Source organism: Zalophus californianus, chromosome 14, assembly GCF_009762305.2.
Source record: "Zalophus californianus isolate mZalCal1 chromosome 14, mZalCal1.pri.v2, whole genome shotgun sequence".
Taxonomy (NCBI): Eukaryota; Metazoa; Chordata; class Mammalia; order Carnivora; family Otariidae; genus Zalophus; species Zalophus californianus.
This window is the reverse complement of record NC_045608.1, coordinates 94,025,361-94,043,094: the sequence shown is the minus strand read 5'-3', so window position 1 is coordinate 94,043,094 and position 17,734 is coordinate 94,025,361. Positions and strand designations below refer to the sequence as shown.

Below are 17,734 nucleotides of genomic sequence, written 5' to 3'. Positions count from 1 at the left end.
CTTCACATGGCCTTCTCCCTGTGTGTCTGTGTCCAAATTTCCTCTTCTTATGAGGACACTGGTCATTGGAGAGGGCCACCCTGCAGCAGCATGACCTCATCTTAACTAATTACATCTGTGATGACCCTTTCTCCAAATAAGGCACATTGTACTGGGGATTACAACTCCTGACATAGCGGGGTCACCTGGGTGCCTCAGTTGGTGAAGCGTCTGCCTTCGGCTCAGGTCATGATCCCAAGGTCCTGGGATCGAGTCCTGCGTTGGGCTCCCTGCTCAGCGGGGAGTCTGCTTCTCCCTCTGCCCCTCCCCCTGCTTGTGCTCGCTCTCTGTCAAATAAATAAAATCTTAAAAAAAAAAAAAACTCCCAACATAGGAATATACGGGGGCTGGGGGGTGGGCACGGTTCAACCCACAACGGAATCCAAAGGCTTGAGTTCAGAAAGAATATACACTTGGGGGAAAAAGTGTAAGGGTTGTTTCTTATTCCTCCTAAGATCGTATCTAATCTACTGAAGCGGACTGTATTTTCTGTAGAAACCATGACCCTTCGGTACACGCAGTTAGTTCCCTTATCACAGTCTTGAGTTTCTCTTGCCCCAGCAGCATGTTGGTGGGTGGGTGGTCGGGAACTTCCCAGGCACATCTTGTGCACACAAGCTCTGCTGTGAAAACTCTGTCCTCTCCCGTGAGGAGGTGGTACTGTCTGCTAGCCCGTGTGTGTCTTAGAATAGTGCCTGGTGGCCCTTGGTGGTGTGAAAGCACCCTGCTGTGGCCAGATTGGCTGACTGGCTGAAACACAAGTACGGACCAGCAAAGTACAAATGAGGTGTGCTTTAAGTGGATTTAAAATTCAAATGCAAATCTTCAGCTTTGTTGCTCCAGCCTTAATTTTCCCATTTACAAAATAGGGAGTATAATGCCATATCAAATGAGGGGCTAGTGGAAAAATCTTGGTTACCCCAAGTACCTGGCATATAATAGACATTCAGTATTCTACTTCTGGCTTTTCTCCAAGATAGAACAAACAGTCAAGGATCACATGAAAAACTCACTAGTATTACTCATCAAGCAAATGCAAATTAAAGCCTGGAGATGCCAGTTCACACCCGCTGGGTTGGGTGTGCATAGATCCAGAGGGTCCGATTATTACAAGTGTCAAGGGCGTGGAGTATTGTTAGCCTCCTACAGTGCTGGTAGAGACTTGGAACGGGGAACCCCCTGGAAAACAGTTTGACGGTTCCTCAAAAAATAGGGAATTACCATTTGACCCAGCAATGTCAGTCCTAAGTACATACCCAGGAGAACTAAACACGTCTGTCCACACCAACTTGGACAGAACATTGGTGGCAGCATTATTCACAATAGCCGAAATGAGGTGACAACTCGCATGTCCATCAACTGCAAAATGGATAAACAAAATGTGGTCCATCCATACAATGGAATATTATTTGGCCATAAGAAATGAAGTATGGATGTAGGGTACAGCATGGTGAACCTTGAAAACATGAGTGTAAGTGAAGGAGCCTAGGCACTACATACTGTATGATTCCATTTTTATGAAATATCCGGAATAAGCAAATTCATAGAGACAGAAAGTAGATTAGTGGTTGCTTAAGACTAGGGGGAGGGGGAAAGAGGGAGGCAATTGCTATCGGTATGGGGTTTCTTCTGGAGATAACTAAAATGTTCTAAGACCGATTATGGTGACGGTTGTACACATCTGTGGATATACCAAAAACCGTTGAATTGTATGTGTTAATTGGGTGAATTGTATGGCATGTGAATTATATCTTATTGATAAAGCTTTATTAGCTGTTAAAAAAATAAGCAAAAAATTACACTCCGCATTTGTAAACTTACCATGTAGTTACCCTAAATTTGTTGTATTTATAAGTTTATATCTTATTATTATGTACCTATTGTCTACCTTGCCCTGAACTTAGTGATTTACGAGCCATTTTCTCAAATCCTTCCAACCACCTGCCAGGTAGTTTGCAGAGAAGGGAACTAAAGCTTAGTTTGCCCAGAGTTACAACTCATTCAGAGGACATGCATTCAAACCTAGATCTGCATGGATACCAAACCTTGCCTCATTGCTGCACCATGTTGCTTTATTCAAGTTGAAATTAGTGCAGAAAGTATACCAATACCCCTGGTTCTGAGCACTGAATGATTTGTTTCCCATCCTCCCCAGGATGGTTTTTGTGCAAAGTCCAGGAATTAGTCTTGGCAGCTGACACAGAGGCAACAAGCGTAGGAGGAGGTACAGAATATATTCAGGGATGCATTAAGTAATCAAGTACCCCAAGGAAACTGACACAGAGGAGATAGGCAAGTGTGTTTATTGCAGGATTACTTGGAAACAATTGTTAGTCAAATGGAAAACAAAATTCAAAGGGTTATTACACAGCTGCTAGTGACTGAAGTAGAGCTACACACATGGATACAGATGAATTTCAAACTGCTAAATGGAAAAGCTAGGTACAGAAAGATACCGTGGCATGATGTCATTTACTTACAGTTTTCAGACATTCAGAACAAAGATCTGAAACATTCAAACAACCAGCAACCTCGTGTGTTTGCAGTAGATTGTTATGTGTGGGTCCCTACAGTAGACTGCCTCTTTCCTACTGTTCTGAGCCCATGCAGAGAAGAAATGAGGAGTTCTGGGCACTGACGGAATCAAAGCTACAACCACCCTAAAAACCACTCACTGATGTTAACAGAAACTGCACCCAGAGTTTGGTTCTTCAGGTTACTCAGTTAAAATACAGGGTATGTTCATGGCCTCACCAGGTTTCTTATCTGAAAGTCGAGGTGCTAGTTGGGAAAGTTTGATGTCTTGAAAATCATAATGGGGAACTTTGGGAGGACTCACTTTATATGGGTGCCATTTTGAATCGTTTTTTCTACATTATTTTTATTAGTGGCTTTTAAAATACATCTGGTTTCAGGATTCTTTGGTGGCATTTTCGCCTTTATCGTCAAACGCTATACGAAGAACACCGACAGTGTCTCCGTGAGGTCTGTACTGCCTTGCACACTGTGTCAGTCTTCCCCAGCCACTGCGGTAGCTCTTGTCCTGCATCTGGCCTTTGATTCTCTTGTTCGGTAAAGTGGTTAAGCTCTCACACATCTCCATGGACAAAAAGCACCATATAAAAGATTGCGAAGTATTTCAAAAACTCTTGAAATTCATTAATTAATTTACTTAAAAAAAAAGTTTGAGTAGCTCCTGGGCCTGAGCAAAATCAATCTGGTTTCTGGCTGCCCTGTGAAGATAACCAAATGATCACGTAAATGAAATTACAGTGGTGGTAGTCAATAGGTAGAGTGGGCACAGGTTGCGGTGGGCACAGGTGGGAGGCTTTGCCTTGGGAACCAGGGGTAACATGACCAAATTTTAGTTCTGAGAAGATCTTTCTGTCCCCTTGAGTAGCTAAAAGGGTATTTGGGAAGAGAGTTAAAAGCCTATGGTGAAGAGACCACGGTTGTAAAGAAAGGAGATTAATGGTGAGAATTTAAAACTTCAGACAATTGCATCCAGAACTGCTGACTTACAGATTTAGCCCTTTATTATTAAACTTGGATGTTTTCATAAGTTCCCAAATTTTGAGTTAAATGAGTTTTAAGTTACAAGTGTATGAATGTAGCATTTGATACTGAATTCATGACATTTTACTTAAGTATTCTATTAGTAAACTGCTTGCTACTAAAGTTTCATATTGATCTAGTTTATATTAGAATAAGTGTGTTTAAGCACATGTAAATCCATCTACTACTTTCCCTTTTTTCCTTATGGAAGCATTTTGATTTCTTTTAAATATATGTGACAGGGTACTGGAAAATAGCAATCCTTTATAAAAATGGTAGGAAGATGTTAAAACAGGTATGATATTATAAAATGCCAAACAACCTCTACAGGTAGGTGCCTGTGGTTTGAGTGAATAAGTGAGATGTTAAACGTCAGACTATGAAAGGGGACCAGCTTGGAACTTTCTTTAGAAGGAAGTTAGTACTTTTTTTGGCAGCATAAATGTTTTTATTTCATCTTTTAAGTAGGTTCCACACCCAATGTGGGGCTTGAACTCATGACTCTGAGATCAAGAATCGCATGCTCTACCAACTAAGCCAGCCAGGCACCCCTAATATTTTTATTTTAGTTAATAACTAATAGAAGCTCTTCCCCCTCCCCCGCTTTTTAAAAAAGATTTTATTTATTTATTTTGAGAGATAGTGCAAGCAGGGGGAGGGGCAGCGGGAGAGGGAGAGAGAATCTCAAGCAGACTTCCCTCTGAGGGCAGAGTCCATCGCAGAGCTCGATCCCACCACCCCGAGATCATGACCTGAGCTGACTGAGCCACCCAGGTGCCTAGAAGCTTTCTTTTCTACTTACTTAATTTCTTAAAAATCCTGGATTTTGAATTGTGATCTATGTTATTAATGAGGACTCAAATCTGTCTGGTTTACTTCAATTCAAATATCCACTTTAGTTTCTGCTGAAATTATAATAGCAGCTAAGATGCTTTGAGATTTTTCACATAATCCAATGGAACCACCATGATTTTAAATCACCAAGAATACTGAATTTAAATGATGCCATTTTAAAACTTTGGATTAAAAAAAGAAAGACATGGGGTACCTGGGTGGCTCAGTCGGTTAAGCGTCTGCCTTCAGCCCAGGTCATGATCCCGGGGTCCTGGGATTGAGCCCTGCATCAGGCTCCCTGCTCAGCGGGGAGCCTGCTTCTCCCTCTCCCTCTGCCTGCCGTTCCCCCTGCTTGTGCTCTCTCTCTCTCTCTCAAATAAATAAATATCTTTAAAAAATAAAAATAAAATAAAAAAAGAAAGACATGCACCACTGTTGGGAGTATAAATGACACTTCCCTTCTTAGATGCATTTGACTAAATGTACTTGGCCTTCAGTCACACTTCTGACCCTAATGAAATGTGCACAGAATTCATGGTAACAATGCTCCTAACAGCATTATGTATAATAGCAAGAAAGTGGGAAGTAGCCTCAATGTCCAAAGGATAGTTATGGGAAAGTTTAAATTATTACAGCCATATGGTAGAATAGTAGTCAGCCGTTTAAAAAAAAAAGTATGAAAAGTGTTTGAAATTTTCACATGGAAAAAGTGTTTATGATATGAAAAGGGAACAGGATCTGAGATTATAAACATGATCACCCATATATAATATTGTATGCACAGTGATTGATTCTAAATTGTAGAATTCTGGGTGATTTTGACTTTTGTATGAGGAATAAGATTTATCTCATGTGCAGGAATAATGTTATTTTTTACAACAAGAGCCTATTACCAACCACTTTTTAGATGATCATAGCTCTATTTTACTTTGGCTTAGAGAGGTAAATTGGACAATTATTTTATTGTCTCTATCTAACCTACAAAATAAGCTGAAGTGTATCTTTGTGCTTCTCCTTGGTAACTACCTCTATAGGAGCGGAGTGGGTGAGGCTGACCTCAGAACTGAACACCGAGCTCCTGGATATGCTGTTTTCTTGGGTTTTGTTTGGCTTGGAGAACATTGCTATCCAAATCTGTTTGAACTAGACAGATTAAAATGACTCTTCCTAAACACTCTGTGACTGGAAGAGTTGGGTTGGAATGCAGTTATTTAAAGAGCAATCTCAATCAGAAAACAGCTTATGATGTTTTTTAAAAAGATCTATTTAGAACTTAATTCAGGAAAAAAAAAAAGCTTTTCTCTCATGACTTATAAGTACGAGGTATGCCTTGAAAAATTTTACAACCATCTTGTTAATCACTTTCTGGGTTATTGGATTGTTCTTTTAATCTTTCCTTTTATTAGAATGAATTTTTAAATTAAGTAGTAAAAATTAGAACTCATGCAAATTATTTAAAAAGTACAGTTTTGATTTTATCACATTTTCAAGTGACAGTCTACCGTCCTCAGGTCTGTAAGAAAAAATTTGAAAGAGGTAATGGTTGATTTATATACCAATTAATGTACAGTTAAATAAATAAACTGGACTCCAAAGCTTTTAATAAAAATACCTTAATTTCCTATAATTATTAAAACATTTGTGGATAGGAAAAATTCAGTACATCGAAGAACATAAATGTTAAATGCTTTTCCTTTTCCACATATGGAGTCAGTGCGGATTCGTATGGGGTCAGCGCGGGTTCGTATGGGGTCAGCGCGGATTCGATTCGTATGGGGTCAGCGCGGGTTCGTATGGGGTCAGCGCGGATTCGCAGCCGGAGGTGACTATACAGTGTACCCTCTTGAAAAAACAAAACACTGCTTCTGCATCAATATTCCATCGCTGTGACTAACCATCCCGAGTATCTGGGAAAGAACACCCATGACAAACGCTGCCTCTCTGCATGGAATTAACTGCAGGAAAGGGGCCATGATGTTGCTTAATGGGGACACGGACAAACTTAGAACGTTTTCAACATTACGGAGTCACCGACTCTGCCTCCTCCCCCTCCCCCTCCCCACAACAGGAACGCGGGTTTCAGGGGTGTGCAGAATCCCCTCAAGTCCCCGGCACAAGCCCTCTGTGAACCCTGACCTAGTGCAACCAACCAACACAGATTTATACAAACATCTCAATTTATTTAGGTCTTTCTATTCATTTAAAAGGCAGTACCCCTTTTAAACAAACTTGGATATCTGACTTCTCATGCTGCATGCTCATCAAACGGTGAGGTTTCCACATCTACTTATCATTTAACTTGATGATGTGTATTTCGTGGTTTAACCAAATTTAAAATAGCAGCTGGATCTGGGTGATGAAGGGAAGGGCCCAGGTTCCTGGGCTGCCACCCCAAGCCTGCAGTGGGCAGTGTCTGCCCTCAGGCTCCCCTCTTATCACCAAATCAGCCCTGAGGGAGGAGGGCTTGGCTGGGAGGCTGGGGAGGCTAAGGCCTCAGGGCAGGTGGGACCGGAAGCACCCCGAATGCACCCTAGAGACAGAGTGCCCCCTGCAGTGTTTTGCAGCTCCTAAGCAGCAGGGCATGGCTTCCCATTACCTTTTTCACCAGAATACCAGATGTAGATATTTATAAGTCGCTGAGAGGTGAACCGGCCCTGCTTTAGCAGGTTAAGTATGGATCATTTGCCCACTGACTTAGGATAACAATTGTAAAAGAAAATGGGAAAACAAAGGCACCTAACTATTCACTCAAAATATGCTTATATATCAGAATATTATGGAAATAAAATATGGGTAAGTATTTTCATAAAATAAAGTGTGTCTCTCCATATGTCACATGGACCTAAATCCAGTCTGAGACCTGAAGCCAAGCATGTATTTGCATCTTCAAGATTAAGTGTGGTATTTCACTGGAAAAGAAATGTTTGCGTTGTGGGGGCCAGGGTGGGACCCTCAGGAACCACCATGAAACTGAGGGCTTAATGCACACACATCTTCTTTATAAATGGTTAGGTAAATATATTGTCTCAAACAGAAACTACTAGTTATACTCCCCAATCTCTAATTCATACTAACTTGTGTTTTGATTGAAGACTAATTTGAGGGGTGGTGGTGAAAAGTAGTTTAATAAAAGCCAATTTTTAAATAATAGAGCTTGTCACTTAAAATGTACACTTTTTAAGGAATTATGACTAGGAGTGTCCCAGTTAGTCTATTTAGAAAAGAGCATTGTAAATGTCTTTTATTATTCCTGAAGGTTTTCCATGTAGTACAAAGGCAGTAATCCCCACAGTGAACAAATATGGGATTGTATTTTTCAAGATGAAAGCAATCAAAAGATATGCAAAAGGCAAACACATTTAGTTTCCTAATGATGACCTTACCATTTGTTCTTTAATAGAATTTTCAATCCCAGCTTGCACCATTAGGTCATTAACATTCTTCTGTAAATCCTCAATGCGTTTTCCCATTTCTTCCAGTATAACGTTAAGGAGAATTGTACGTGGGGTCCAGAGCACCAGCCAGAAGGCCCTGAAAGACCCTACTTCAAACTGCACCTACCCATCAAGGCGACTGATAAAAATGCCCCAGCAGTGCATTTTAAAATGAGGGAGTCAAACACTGCATGTACTAACACCTTTGGGTCAATGCAAATTAACTATTTCCCTGAGGTTTTTGCAATGTGTCTTTAACCTCTGAGCTGTGAGCTCAGTGCTGAAAACTTGGCTCCCCTTGTGTACATACACACACAGGGACATGAGATGATCTGGTATGTTTATGTTTTAACTAAACTCTATAATGAGTATGTATATATAATGGAACTTAATTCTGTTTAAAACCAACTTCCCTACAGTTTAATTTTATCATGTTTAAGAATATTTTTTCCCCTATGTGAACCCATCTACAGAATCAAAATTTGAAGTAAATGGTTCCATATGCAAATACTTTGCATATATTTTCTATGGAATGAATTTAATTGTGTAAAGTGAGCTCTAGCTCGCCAAGTCTTAGGGCAGATGTTACCATTATCTGGCTTTGCTTGAAGTGGAAACAAACTTTCTACTCTAATTCTGTTTGAAGTCACGTCTTAACAAAATGGTGAGAGGCTAAAGTTGTAAAAGAAAACAAAGGTCGGGAGAGCCATTTATAGTTGAAGACGTTCTGTATTATGTTTGCAAGTTTCAGATTGCTTGGTAGAGTATAAATGTTATTCAGCAGACTACCCAGATTTATTTAGGGCTTGGTGGAAATGCCCCACTGGGTAGTGTTGTGCATTGTGTCCTTGCATTTTATCATTGTCATACAAAATGCCCTCTATTGCTGTCCACGCACAAAGTAAGTACCTGTGAATGCTAATGACTACATCAGGGCACCATGGAAGGGCACAAATGTAAACACCAGGAAATCCTAGGTCAACAATTATCCACTAGTAGCAGACAAAAAGGTATTCCAGGATAATTTTAGAGTTCAAAAGCATCACAGTATTTGTTATAAGATAGAAAAGGATATTTCTGAGGTTTAACGTTGCAGTCAGAGCTTGAAAATGTTCTTGAAGTTCCTGAAATAGATTTTCTGCCTGAAAAAATAAACCATAGGACAACTGAATGTAATATTTACTTTTTTTGGGTCTCTTGATGTCTCAAATTTAATTAAATTAGATCTATCGCCTTCCTTTTATTTTTTTAATATTTACTCTTGATGTAGGGCATTTTAACATCATGGAATAGAATCATCCTTATTTAGTTAGTTAGATTTTCGACAAGGTGCCAAGGCCTTTCAATTCAAAGGGTAAGGAAAATCTCTTCAAAATAGTCCTGGAACAATGAGATAGCCAAACACAGGCCTGACCCTTACCTCACACCGTACACAAAAATTAATTCAAAATGATCATACACCTAACTGTCAGCACTAAAACTACCAAATGTCCAGGAGATAACACAGGAGAATGCCTTAAAACTTTGGGTCCCTTTGAGAATTCCTGAGGGGCGCTGACCCAGCATCCAGAGCACCTGCCCGCGGGCATTGTACCTGCCCTCCACCCTCCACTGTGGGCTACTTAGTAGCGGGGGTGGGGATTGCAGATGCTGTGTAACAGACCTTAGAGAAATACCAGTATTGCTACTGATCACAAACCATATCTCTATGTTGCTTTCCTCGTACCATGTCTACAACTCCCTGCTCACACCCGTGTATTATCTCCACTGTAGAGATGAGGAAGCAGAGGCGGGGATCAATCTAGAATCTGCTTTTACAGATGAAGAGGCTGCGGCGCCTTCAATCAGTAGCGGTTTCCCTTCAGAGGGGGTTTCTTCTGTTTTTTCAACGGTTGTCAGGAATATGTAGACTCCAGTATGTACAACATCTAACAAATTCTTTTCAAGAAGACAAACGAACCAGCCTTTCGATGTGGCTCCTGAGTCGCAGCGTCGGCGTCTCAGGCGAGAGCTCTTGCGGCAAATAGGAAGCCGGAAGGGGTGGGGGCGCGAAGGGCTTGCGGGGGGCGGGGGGACTGCCCGAGTTCCCTAGCCACGCCCACGGCCGACCCGCCCTCAGTCCCCGAGGCTGTGCCAGATGCGGAGGGACGCGGAGGAGCGGAGGGAGGGGACCCCACTCACCGCGTCGCGCAGCGCATCCCCGCCGGGGGCTTTGGGTCCCCGCGCGTCCATGGCGAATGGGTCCCAGTGGGCCGGGTGGTTCCGGGCAGTCCCGTGGGCCCAGTGGTCCAGGTGGTCCAGATGGTCCCGGCGGGCCGGGTGGTCGGGTGGTTCCCGGTGGGCCCGATGGGTCCCGTGGGCCCGGGTGGTCCCAGGGGGCCGGGTGGTTCCGGGTGGGCCGGGTGGTTGCCGGTGGGCCTGGTGGGCCCCGTGGGCCTGGGTGGTTCCGGGTAGGCCCGGTGGTTCCTGGTGGGTCCCGTGGGCCCGGGTGGTCCCAGTGGGCCGGGTGGTTCCGGGTGCGCCCGGTGGCCCCCGGGGGTCAGCTGCACTGCACCCGGACAGGTCCCGGCAGCGGCGGCAGGGCTGCTTCGGCGGCCTGTCGCCGAGATGCTCAGGCTGCAGAGGGGAATATTGGAGGAGCCTCGATGTGGGAAAGAGCGCAGCAGCTTAGGTCCCTAGAAGTGAATTCCGGGACAGGGCGCGGCTGCCGGTGCCGCGGACAGGCAAACAAAACCCACAGGCAGGTCCGGGGAGGAGGCCCGGGGAAGTGGCTCGGGGAGGTGAGGGTGGCTCCTCCAGGCGTGATGGTCACTTTTCCCGGGGAGGGAGGGGCGACCCTGTGCAGGGACAAGGTAGCTGGTCCTGTTGGGCAGCTCACCCTGCACAAGACTGGTTTGCTTTGTTTTCATTGCATCAGAGATGAAAGAAGAGGTAGGCAGAGTGAGCTCATCTTCTTCTTCTTCTTTTGGTAAAATATACACAATATAAAATTTACCATCTTAACCAGGTCTGACTAGGTATATGGTGCAGCGGCAGTGAGCACATTCACGTCAAACTGCTGTGCGGGGTCCCCACAGCTCACCTGCAGAATCCCTTCACCTTCCCAAACTGAAACTCTGCACCCCTTACTCGTGAACTCCCCCTCCCCGGCCCCTGGCACCCACCAACCCCCCTTCTGTCCTTACGTTCCTGGGTTTTTATGTGTGTTGTCAATCTCTCTAAGGAGATTGTGGACACGCCCGGGTGTAACTCAGCTGTAGCCCACACACAGCCCAAGGGTGCACGCCCGTCCTGGGCCACAATTCCCCCTCCAGGGGACGGCCATCTCTTTACATCTCTGCCATTTCTGTGGTCAACCTTAAAACTAAAACATGACCGAGCCTGACACACCGTCAGCACTGGTATCCCTATTCCGATTTGATTGACCATCTGGAAGGAAGATCTAGTGACCCAGTCCCTTCTTCCAGTGCCCTTAAGGCCTGTCTGGATTGTGGCTCGTGGGTCACTTCATGGGTGACCCCCCCGGGCCCTGATTTTAGCAGGTACTGTCTGGGTCACCCCCCTGTCCCAGGGGCCCGGCCAGGCAACAACAGGTGGATACCTGGGTTGTTGAATGTGTGTGTGAAACACGAGCATGCGTGCAAAGATGCCCAATGTCGTCAATCATCAGGAGAAGGCCCGTCAAGCCCCAGTGAGATCCCACTGTACGCCCACCATGAAGCCTAGAATCAAGACACAGACAAGGACAGTTGTTGGCAAGGGTGTGGCAAAGTTCGAGCTCTTACAGGTTGCTGGTGGGATACAGCCAGTGTGGAGACTGGCTGTTCTGCAGAGTTAAACATAAAGTTACCATATAACCTGAATTCTACCTCTAGATATATACACAAGAGGAAGGGCAACATATATGTCACACAAACGTTCACAACAGCGTTATCAACAGTGATTAAAAAGTGGAAATAGGCTCCTGGCTGGCTCAGTCGGGGGAGCATGGGACTCTTGACCTTGGGGTTGTGAATTCAAGCCCACGTTCAGTGCACTGAGCATCTGCCTTCAGCTCAGGTTGTGATCCCAGGGTCCTGGGATGAGCCCCACATCGGGCTCCCTGCACAGCAGGAAGCCTGTTTCTCCCTCTGCTTCTCCCCCTGCTTGTGTTCCCTCTCTCACTGTCTCTCTCTCCTTGTCAAATAAATAAAATCTTAAAAAAACCCAAGTTATTTAAAAAAAATAAAATAAAATGTTAAAAAAAACAAGTTATTTAAAAAAATAAAATCTTAAAAAAAAGGTGGAAACAGCCCAAATATCCACCAAAAGACGACGAATGGACAAGCAAAATGTGGTCCATCCATGCAGTGGAATATTGCTCAGCTCTGAGAAGAGGGAAAGCACTGAGGCGCTACAACATGGATGAAGCTTGGGAACTTCATGCTGAGTGGCAGGACCCAGTCAGGAAAGGCCATGCATTGTAGGATTCCAGTTCTAAGAAATGTCCACAATTGGTGAATCTAAGGGAGAAAGCAGACTGGTGGTTGCTGAGGGCTGAAGAGTAGGGGCATGGGAGATACTGCTCAGTAGTTAAGGGGTTTCTTTGGGGGGGCAAAAAATAGTCTAAAATTAGATTATGGTGGTGGGTGCACAACCCTCGGAAGCAACTACAACTCATTGAATTGTATATGCTAAATGGCTGGATTTTATGGTATGTGAATTATCTCAATAAAGCTGTTAAAGTAATAGCTTTTTTTAAAAAGATTTTTTATTTTATTTATTCATGAGAGACGAGGGTGGGGTGGGAGAGAGAGAGAGAGAGAGAGAAGCAGAGGGAGAAGCAGGCTCCCAAGGAGCAGGGAGCCCAATGCGGGACTCGATCCCAGGACCCTGGGATCATGACCTGAGCCGAAGGCAGACGCCCAACCATCCGAGCCACCCAGCCGCCCTAAAGTAATAGCTTTTTATTTAATTTTTTTAAAGCTTTTATTTATTTATTTGGGAGAGAGAGAGCACATGAGAAGGGGGAGGGTCAGAGGGAGAAGCAGAATCCCTGCTGAGCAGGAAGCCCGATGCAGGACTCGATCCCGGGACTCAATTCCGGGACTCCAGGACCACAACCTGAGCCGAAGGCAGTCGCCTAACCAACTGAGCCACCCAGGCACCCCGAAGTAATAGCTTTTTAAAAGCATGGCCACTTTTCATGTCTTTTTAAGCATCTTCCCTCTGAGAGGGGCTGAGAAGGAAAGAAGTGCAGTGTGAACACTGGTGTGTGGGAGATGGGAGGGGGACATTCTGTCTGGGCTACTCCGGGGAAGAGGGGGTTAGGCGGGGAGGGTCATGGGCTAAGCCCTGGGTGAGGAATCTGGTCAGACGGCTTCTGGTTTCTCTCTGAAGGAGGCAGAGGTGGGGAGCCACCTGCAGAAGGAAGAGGCCTCATGCAGGGTGATCTGTGTTCTCTCTCAGCCCCTGAGGACCCAACGAAAACCTGCTAGGCCGGAGGGGCCAGCCTGGCATTCTCGAAGACGGGAAGCTCCTCCTCTGCAAGGGCAGGTTCCCTCCTGCAGGCAAACAGCCTCCTGGACACCCCTCCACACAGGGCTGGCTGCAAGGTGCTGGGCATTTCTGACAGCCTATGCTGGCTGTCTTAGGCTGGGGCAAGGCAGACCTTGTGAACATCCTGGGGAGCGTGTTCTGGTGGAGCACTCGATACTAATACCTGGTCCTAGCTAAAGGTCCGTGTTCCTGTGCACTCTCATACCCCACAGTGACTATACCTCCCTTGTTTTTAACTACAGACAGTATTCAGCAGGCAGGGAGCTTGGCCTGGCTCACGGGAGCCTGGAACTGGAAATGCAGAAGAGCAGAGGCTCTTGTCTCTCACCTGCATGTGCTTCTCTTCCCCAAGGAGCCTGTCTGTGAGTCTGCCCAGCCAGGCCTTAACTGATCATTCAGTTCAAGCTTCCAGGACCGCCTGACCAAGGCAGTTAGCATCCGTGTGCCCGGCAGCCCCTGGGGAAACAAAGACAGGGGCCCCCTGCCCAGAGAGTGGCTGGAGGCCCAGGGGCAGGTCATAGGTTCTCTCCAGGTGGATCTGATAGAGGTGGCCCAGAAGCCCCCTTCAGGAGGTAGAGCCTGAGAAACTCCCATCAGAGTCTGAGGCCTAAGAAGGAAGGGCCTCGGAACCAGTCTCCTCACTGAGTTGGGGATGGTGAGAAATTGTGTGGGGTGAGGGTTCATGCAGTCACCAGGAGAGAGAATCCATAGGGTGGATAGGAAGATTCTAGAAGTGGAGCTGGCCGGGGGGCGGGTGGCCTGGAATGGAGGCAGAAGTCACTGGAGGTGGGCTGTTCAGGGTCTGGGCAGTTAAACAGCATCCTCTGTGGTTCTCAAGCCATAGCATCCAAGTCGTTTGGTGCCCTTCCTGAGCCCAGGAATCTGCATTTCGACAAGCACATCGTGTAATACCTCTGTGCACCCGTGATGTGTGGTAGTGTTGGGCCAGGGTCGGAGCAGGCTCCACGATGCTGGGACTTTCGGGGAGAGGAAAAGGAAGGCTTAGTTTTGTGGGGGGGGGTCGCAAATACTACAAATTCCCAGCAGGACGCAACTGGGAGACAAAGCTGCGTCCGCTGACCTAGGATAGGAGAAGCGTCATAGAAAGGGGAATACCCAAATACTTTCTGGAAGAGGGGCTAATATTTATTATTTCCACCTTCGTTCAGCTCCACAATAACCCATGCAAGGCAAAGATTGGGACCCATGTCAACCTCACGGAGTTGTTTGAGATCGCAGCACAGGGCCGGGAGCAGGGCGTCCCACTGAGGACATCCATCAAAGGGCACATCAGCAGAATGAAAAGGCCACCTGCAGAATGGGAATATTTGCAAGTCATGTATCAGATGAGGAGTTGATACCAGAATATTTAGAGAGTTCCTAAAACTGAACAACAAACAACCTGATAAAAATGGGCAAAGGACTTGAGCAGACATCTCTCCAAAGATCATGTGCGCATGAAAAGATGCCCTACATCACTGGCCAGAGGGAAATGCGAATCCGAACCACAGGGAGGCAAATTTCACGTTCATTATGATGGCTATTATCAAAACCCCAGAAACGTGTCGATGAGGATGTGGAGAAATTGGAACTCTCGTGTGTTGCTGGCGAGAACTTACAATGGTGCAGCATGTGGAGGGTGGTACAGCAGGTCCTCAAAAAATTAAAAATAGAATCACCATATTAATCAGCAATTCCACCTCTGGGCATACACCCCAGAAAGTGAAAACAGGGACTTGAAAAGGTATTTGTACACCCATGTTCATAGCAGTATTATTTGCAACAGCCGGAACACGGAAGCAGCCCACGTGTCCACGGATGGATGAGTGGATAAATAAAATGTGATACACACACAGGAATGTTATGCAGCCCTAAAAAGGAAGGAAATTCTGACATAGGCTGCAACGTGGGTGAACCTGGAGGGCACTATGCTCCGTGAAAGGAGCCATCTTCGCAGGGATCGACACTGAAGCATTCCCCTCATATGAAGCTCACAGAGTATTCACATTCATAATGACAGAAAGCAGGGTGGCAGGTGCCAGGGGCTGGGGAGAGGGAGAAATGGGGGCTGATGTTTACCGGGAGTGGAGTTTCAGTTTGGGAAGATGACAAAGTTCTGGGGACAGATGGTGGTGATGGCTGCACAGCGGTGTGAATGTCTTACTGCTAATGAACGGAACACTTAAAAATGGTTAAAATAGCAACATTTGACATTATATGTATTTTACCACAATTTTTTTAAAAGTACATTTTGCGAGCTTCAGGGGCACCTGTGTGGCGCAGTCGGTTGAGTGCTTGACTCTTGGTTTCAGCTCAGATCGCGATCTCAGGGTCGTGAGATCCAGCCCTGCATTGGGCTCTGTGCTCAGCGGGGAGTCTGCTTGGGATTCTCTCTCCCTCCCGCTGCCTCTCCCCATCATAAATAAATAAATAAATAAATAAGATCTTTATGAAAAATCTGTAAGAAATGAAGGGTTCTTTTGGTGTATATATTTGGGTACACAGATTTGAGTATAGAATTTTTTGCTTCTTTTTATTCTAAAATAGTTGCAATGTTTTCATAATTTAAGAATATTTATAATTATTTTAGTTTTCATAATTTTTTCATGTTTTAATGCAATATTACCCACTATTTTTTGATCCACGAATTATTTACTCTGCACTTCTGGCCCCCTTTACAATAAGCGCTCTCTCCTGGAAGCAACCCTCCTGGGCCATGGGGACATCTGCGCTGCGTGTGAATTTTAAAACAGTGACCATAAAATCTGGCTGCACACTGAGCCCCGGGAGGCTTGTCAGTGCAGAAGCTGTGGAATGAGGAAGCCAGAGGAAACCAGGAGAGGGGGGACAGAGGTGAGGCTTCCCCACATGCAGAAAGACCTTTATTTTCTCTAATTTGGATACAAACTAACGTGCCACTATGAGTTGTCTAGACTTTGAAACTAGATTTTCGAAATACTCTTTCTTCTGGCTGCTCAAATCTGCCTTTGGTTTATCTGATGAATGTTGCATCTCAGTTGCTGCAGCTCCGGAACTTCCCTTGGGTTTCTTGTTAGGTTTTCTTCCTCGTTACTGATATTTCCATTTTGTTCATACTTTTATTCATGATTTTATCCACTACTTCCTCTAGTTCTTTGAGCATCTTTTTTTTTAAAAGATTTTATTTATTTGAGAGAGAATGAGTGGTGATGGGGAGGGGCAGAGGGAGAGGAGAAGCAGAACCCCCACTGAGCAAGGAGCCCAACACGGGGCTCGATCCCAGCACCCCAGGATCGTGACCTGAGCGAAGGCAGATGTTGAACTGACTGAGCCACCCAGGTGCCCTTCTTTGAGCATCTTTAAGACAGTTGCTTTAAAGTCTGACTAGTAGATCTGACCTCAGGTCTTTTTTAGGGACAGATTCTGTTGAGTTCTCTTTTTCCTTTCAGTGGGCCAGACTCTCCCGTTTCCTTCTGTGCCTTGTGATTTTTTGGCTGACCACCGAACATTCGAATCTCATGATGTGGTACCTCTGGAAATCAGATTCTCCCCCTTCCCCAGGGTTTGCTGTTTTGTTGTCATCGTTCTTTTGATGGTTGCGGGCTGTCTCTGTGCCGAGGACCAGCCTGAGGTGTAAACTGAATGTCTTCTCAGGGCTTTTCTGAGCCTTTCCTTGGGCATGCGCGGTCCCTTCCTAATTCCCACGTATGCAGCTCTTTTTGAATGTCCCACTCTGTGGCTCCCAAAAGGGGAAAAGTGAAAAGCAAAAGGGGGACAAGGGGGCCCTCGCCCTTCCAATGCCCTTGGAGTCACTGGAGCTGGAGGGCCGACAGCAACGGCCGCCAGGCTCTGTGTCTGCACCTGTGTGATCAGAAGCAGCCGGCAGTGGTCAGAGCTTAGACTCCTGCTCTTTGGAGGACGGGGTGCTTCTTGCCCACCTGGCGTCTGCAGGCTGCCCCAGAAACACGTGCACAGCTGCCTGCTGCACGGCTGGGTAGCTGCTCTGTGCTGGGAGCTAGAAGAGACCAAAACTGACTACTTCTCCTGGACAGCTGCAAGCCTTCAGCCGACTCCGCAGTCCCCAAATAGTCCCATCAGAGAGATTCTGCCGTGTGGTCATTGCCTGGTGGGCAGAGATTCCTGGTGCTCCCTGCTCTCTGCCCTCTTCCCAGGAGCCTCTCCAAGGTTACAAGTGATGTTGGAAAGAACGTTAGGGTTCAAAGCCGGTGGCCGAGAAAGAATTCTTGAGACATTTTTGGTGCAAAAAGGTGGTTTTATTAAAGCAGAGGGACAGGAGCCCTGGGCAGAAAGAGCGGCACCGGGGCCAGGAGGAGTGGCCCATTATATACTTTCAC

The 17,734-nt window shown here is 45.7% G+C and overlaps 1 protein-coding gene across 8 annotated transcripts in view; it reads right to left on the bottom strand.

The window, feature by feature from the left end:
* Positions 1 to 2,336: 2,336 nt before the first annotated feature.
* Positions 2,337 to 17,734, bottom strand: part of HSBP1L1 (heat shock factor binding protein 1 like 1) — a 28,887-nt gene continuing 13,489 nt past the window's right edge. For 2 of the 8 annotated variants that reach the window (XM_035723994.1, XM_027600806.2), the window contains exons 4-9: positions 13,729 to 14,711; positions 11,464 to 11,584; positions 10,044 to 10,478; positions 8,938 to 9,004; positions 7,812 to 7,906; positions 5,970 to 6,270 (exon numbers count right to left, since the gene is read on the bottom strand). In XM_035723994.1, coding sequence (XP_035579887.1) covers positions 6,181 to 6,270; positions 7,812 to 7,906; positions 8,938 to 9,004; positions 10,044 to 10,478; positions 11,464 to 11,584; positions 13,729 to 14,084 — 1,164 coding nt within the window. In that variant the 5' untranslated portion in view covers positions 14,085 to 14,711 and the 3' untranslated portion in view covers positions 5,970 to 6,180. Of the gene's footprint in view, positions 3,273 to 5,969; positions 6,336 to 7,811; positions 7,907 to 8,937; positions 9,005 to 9,588; positions 9,801 to 10,043; positions 10,479 to 11,463; positions 11,585 to 13,728; positions 14,712 to 17,734 lie in introns of those variants that run through there. The other 6 variants (XR_004819601.1, XM_035723995.1, XM_035723998.1 and 3 more) reach the window with 6 other exon arrangements.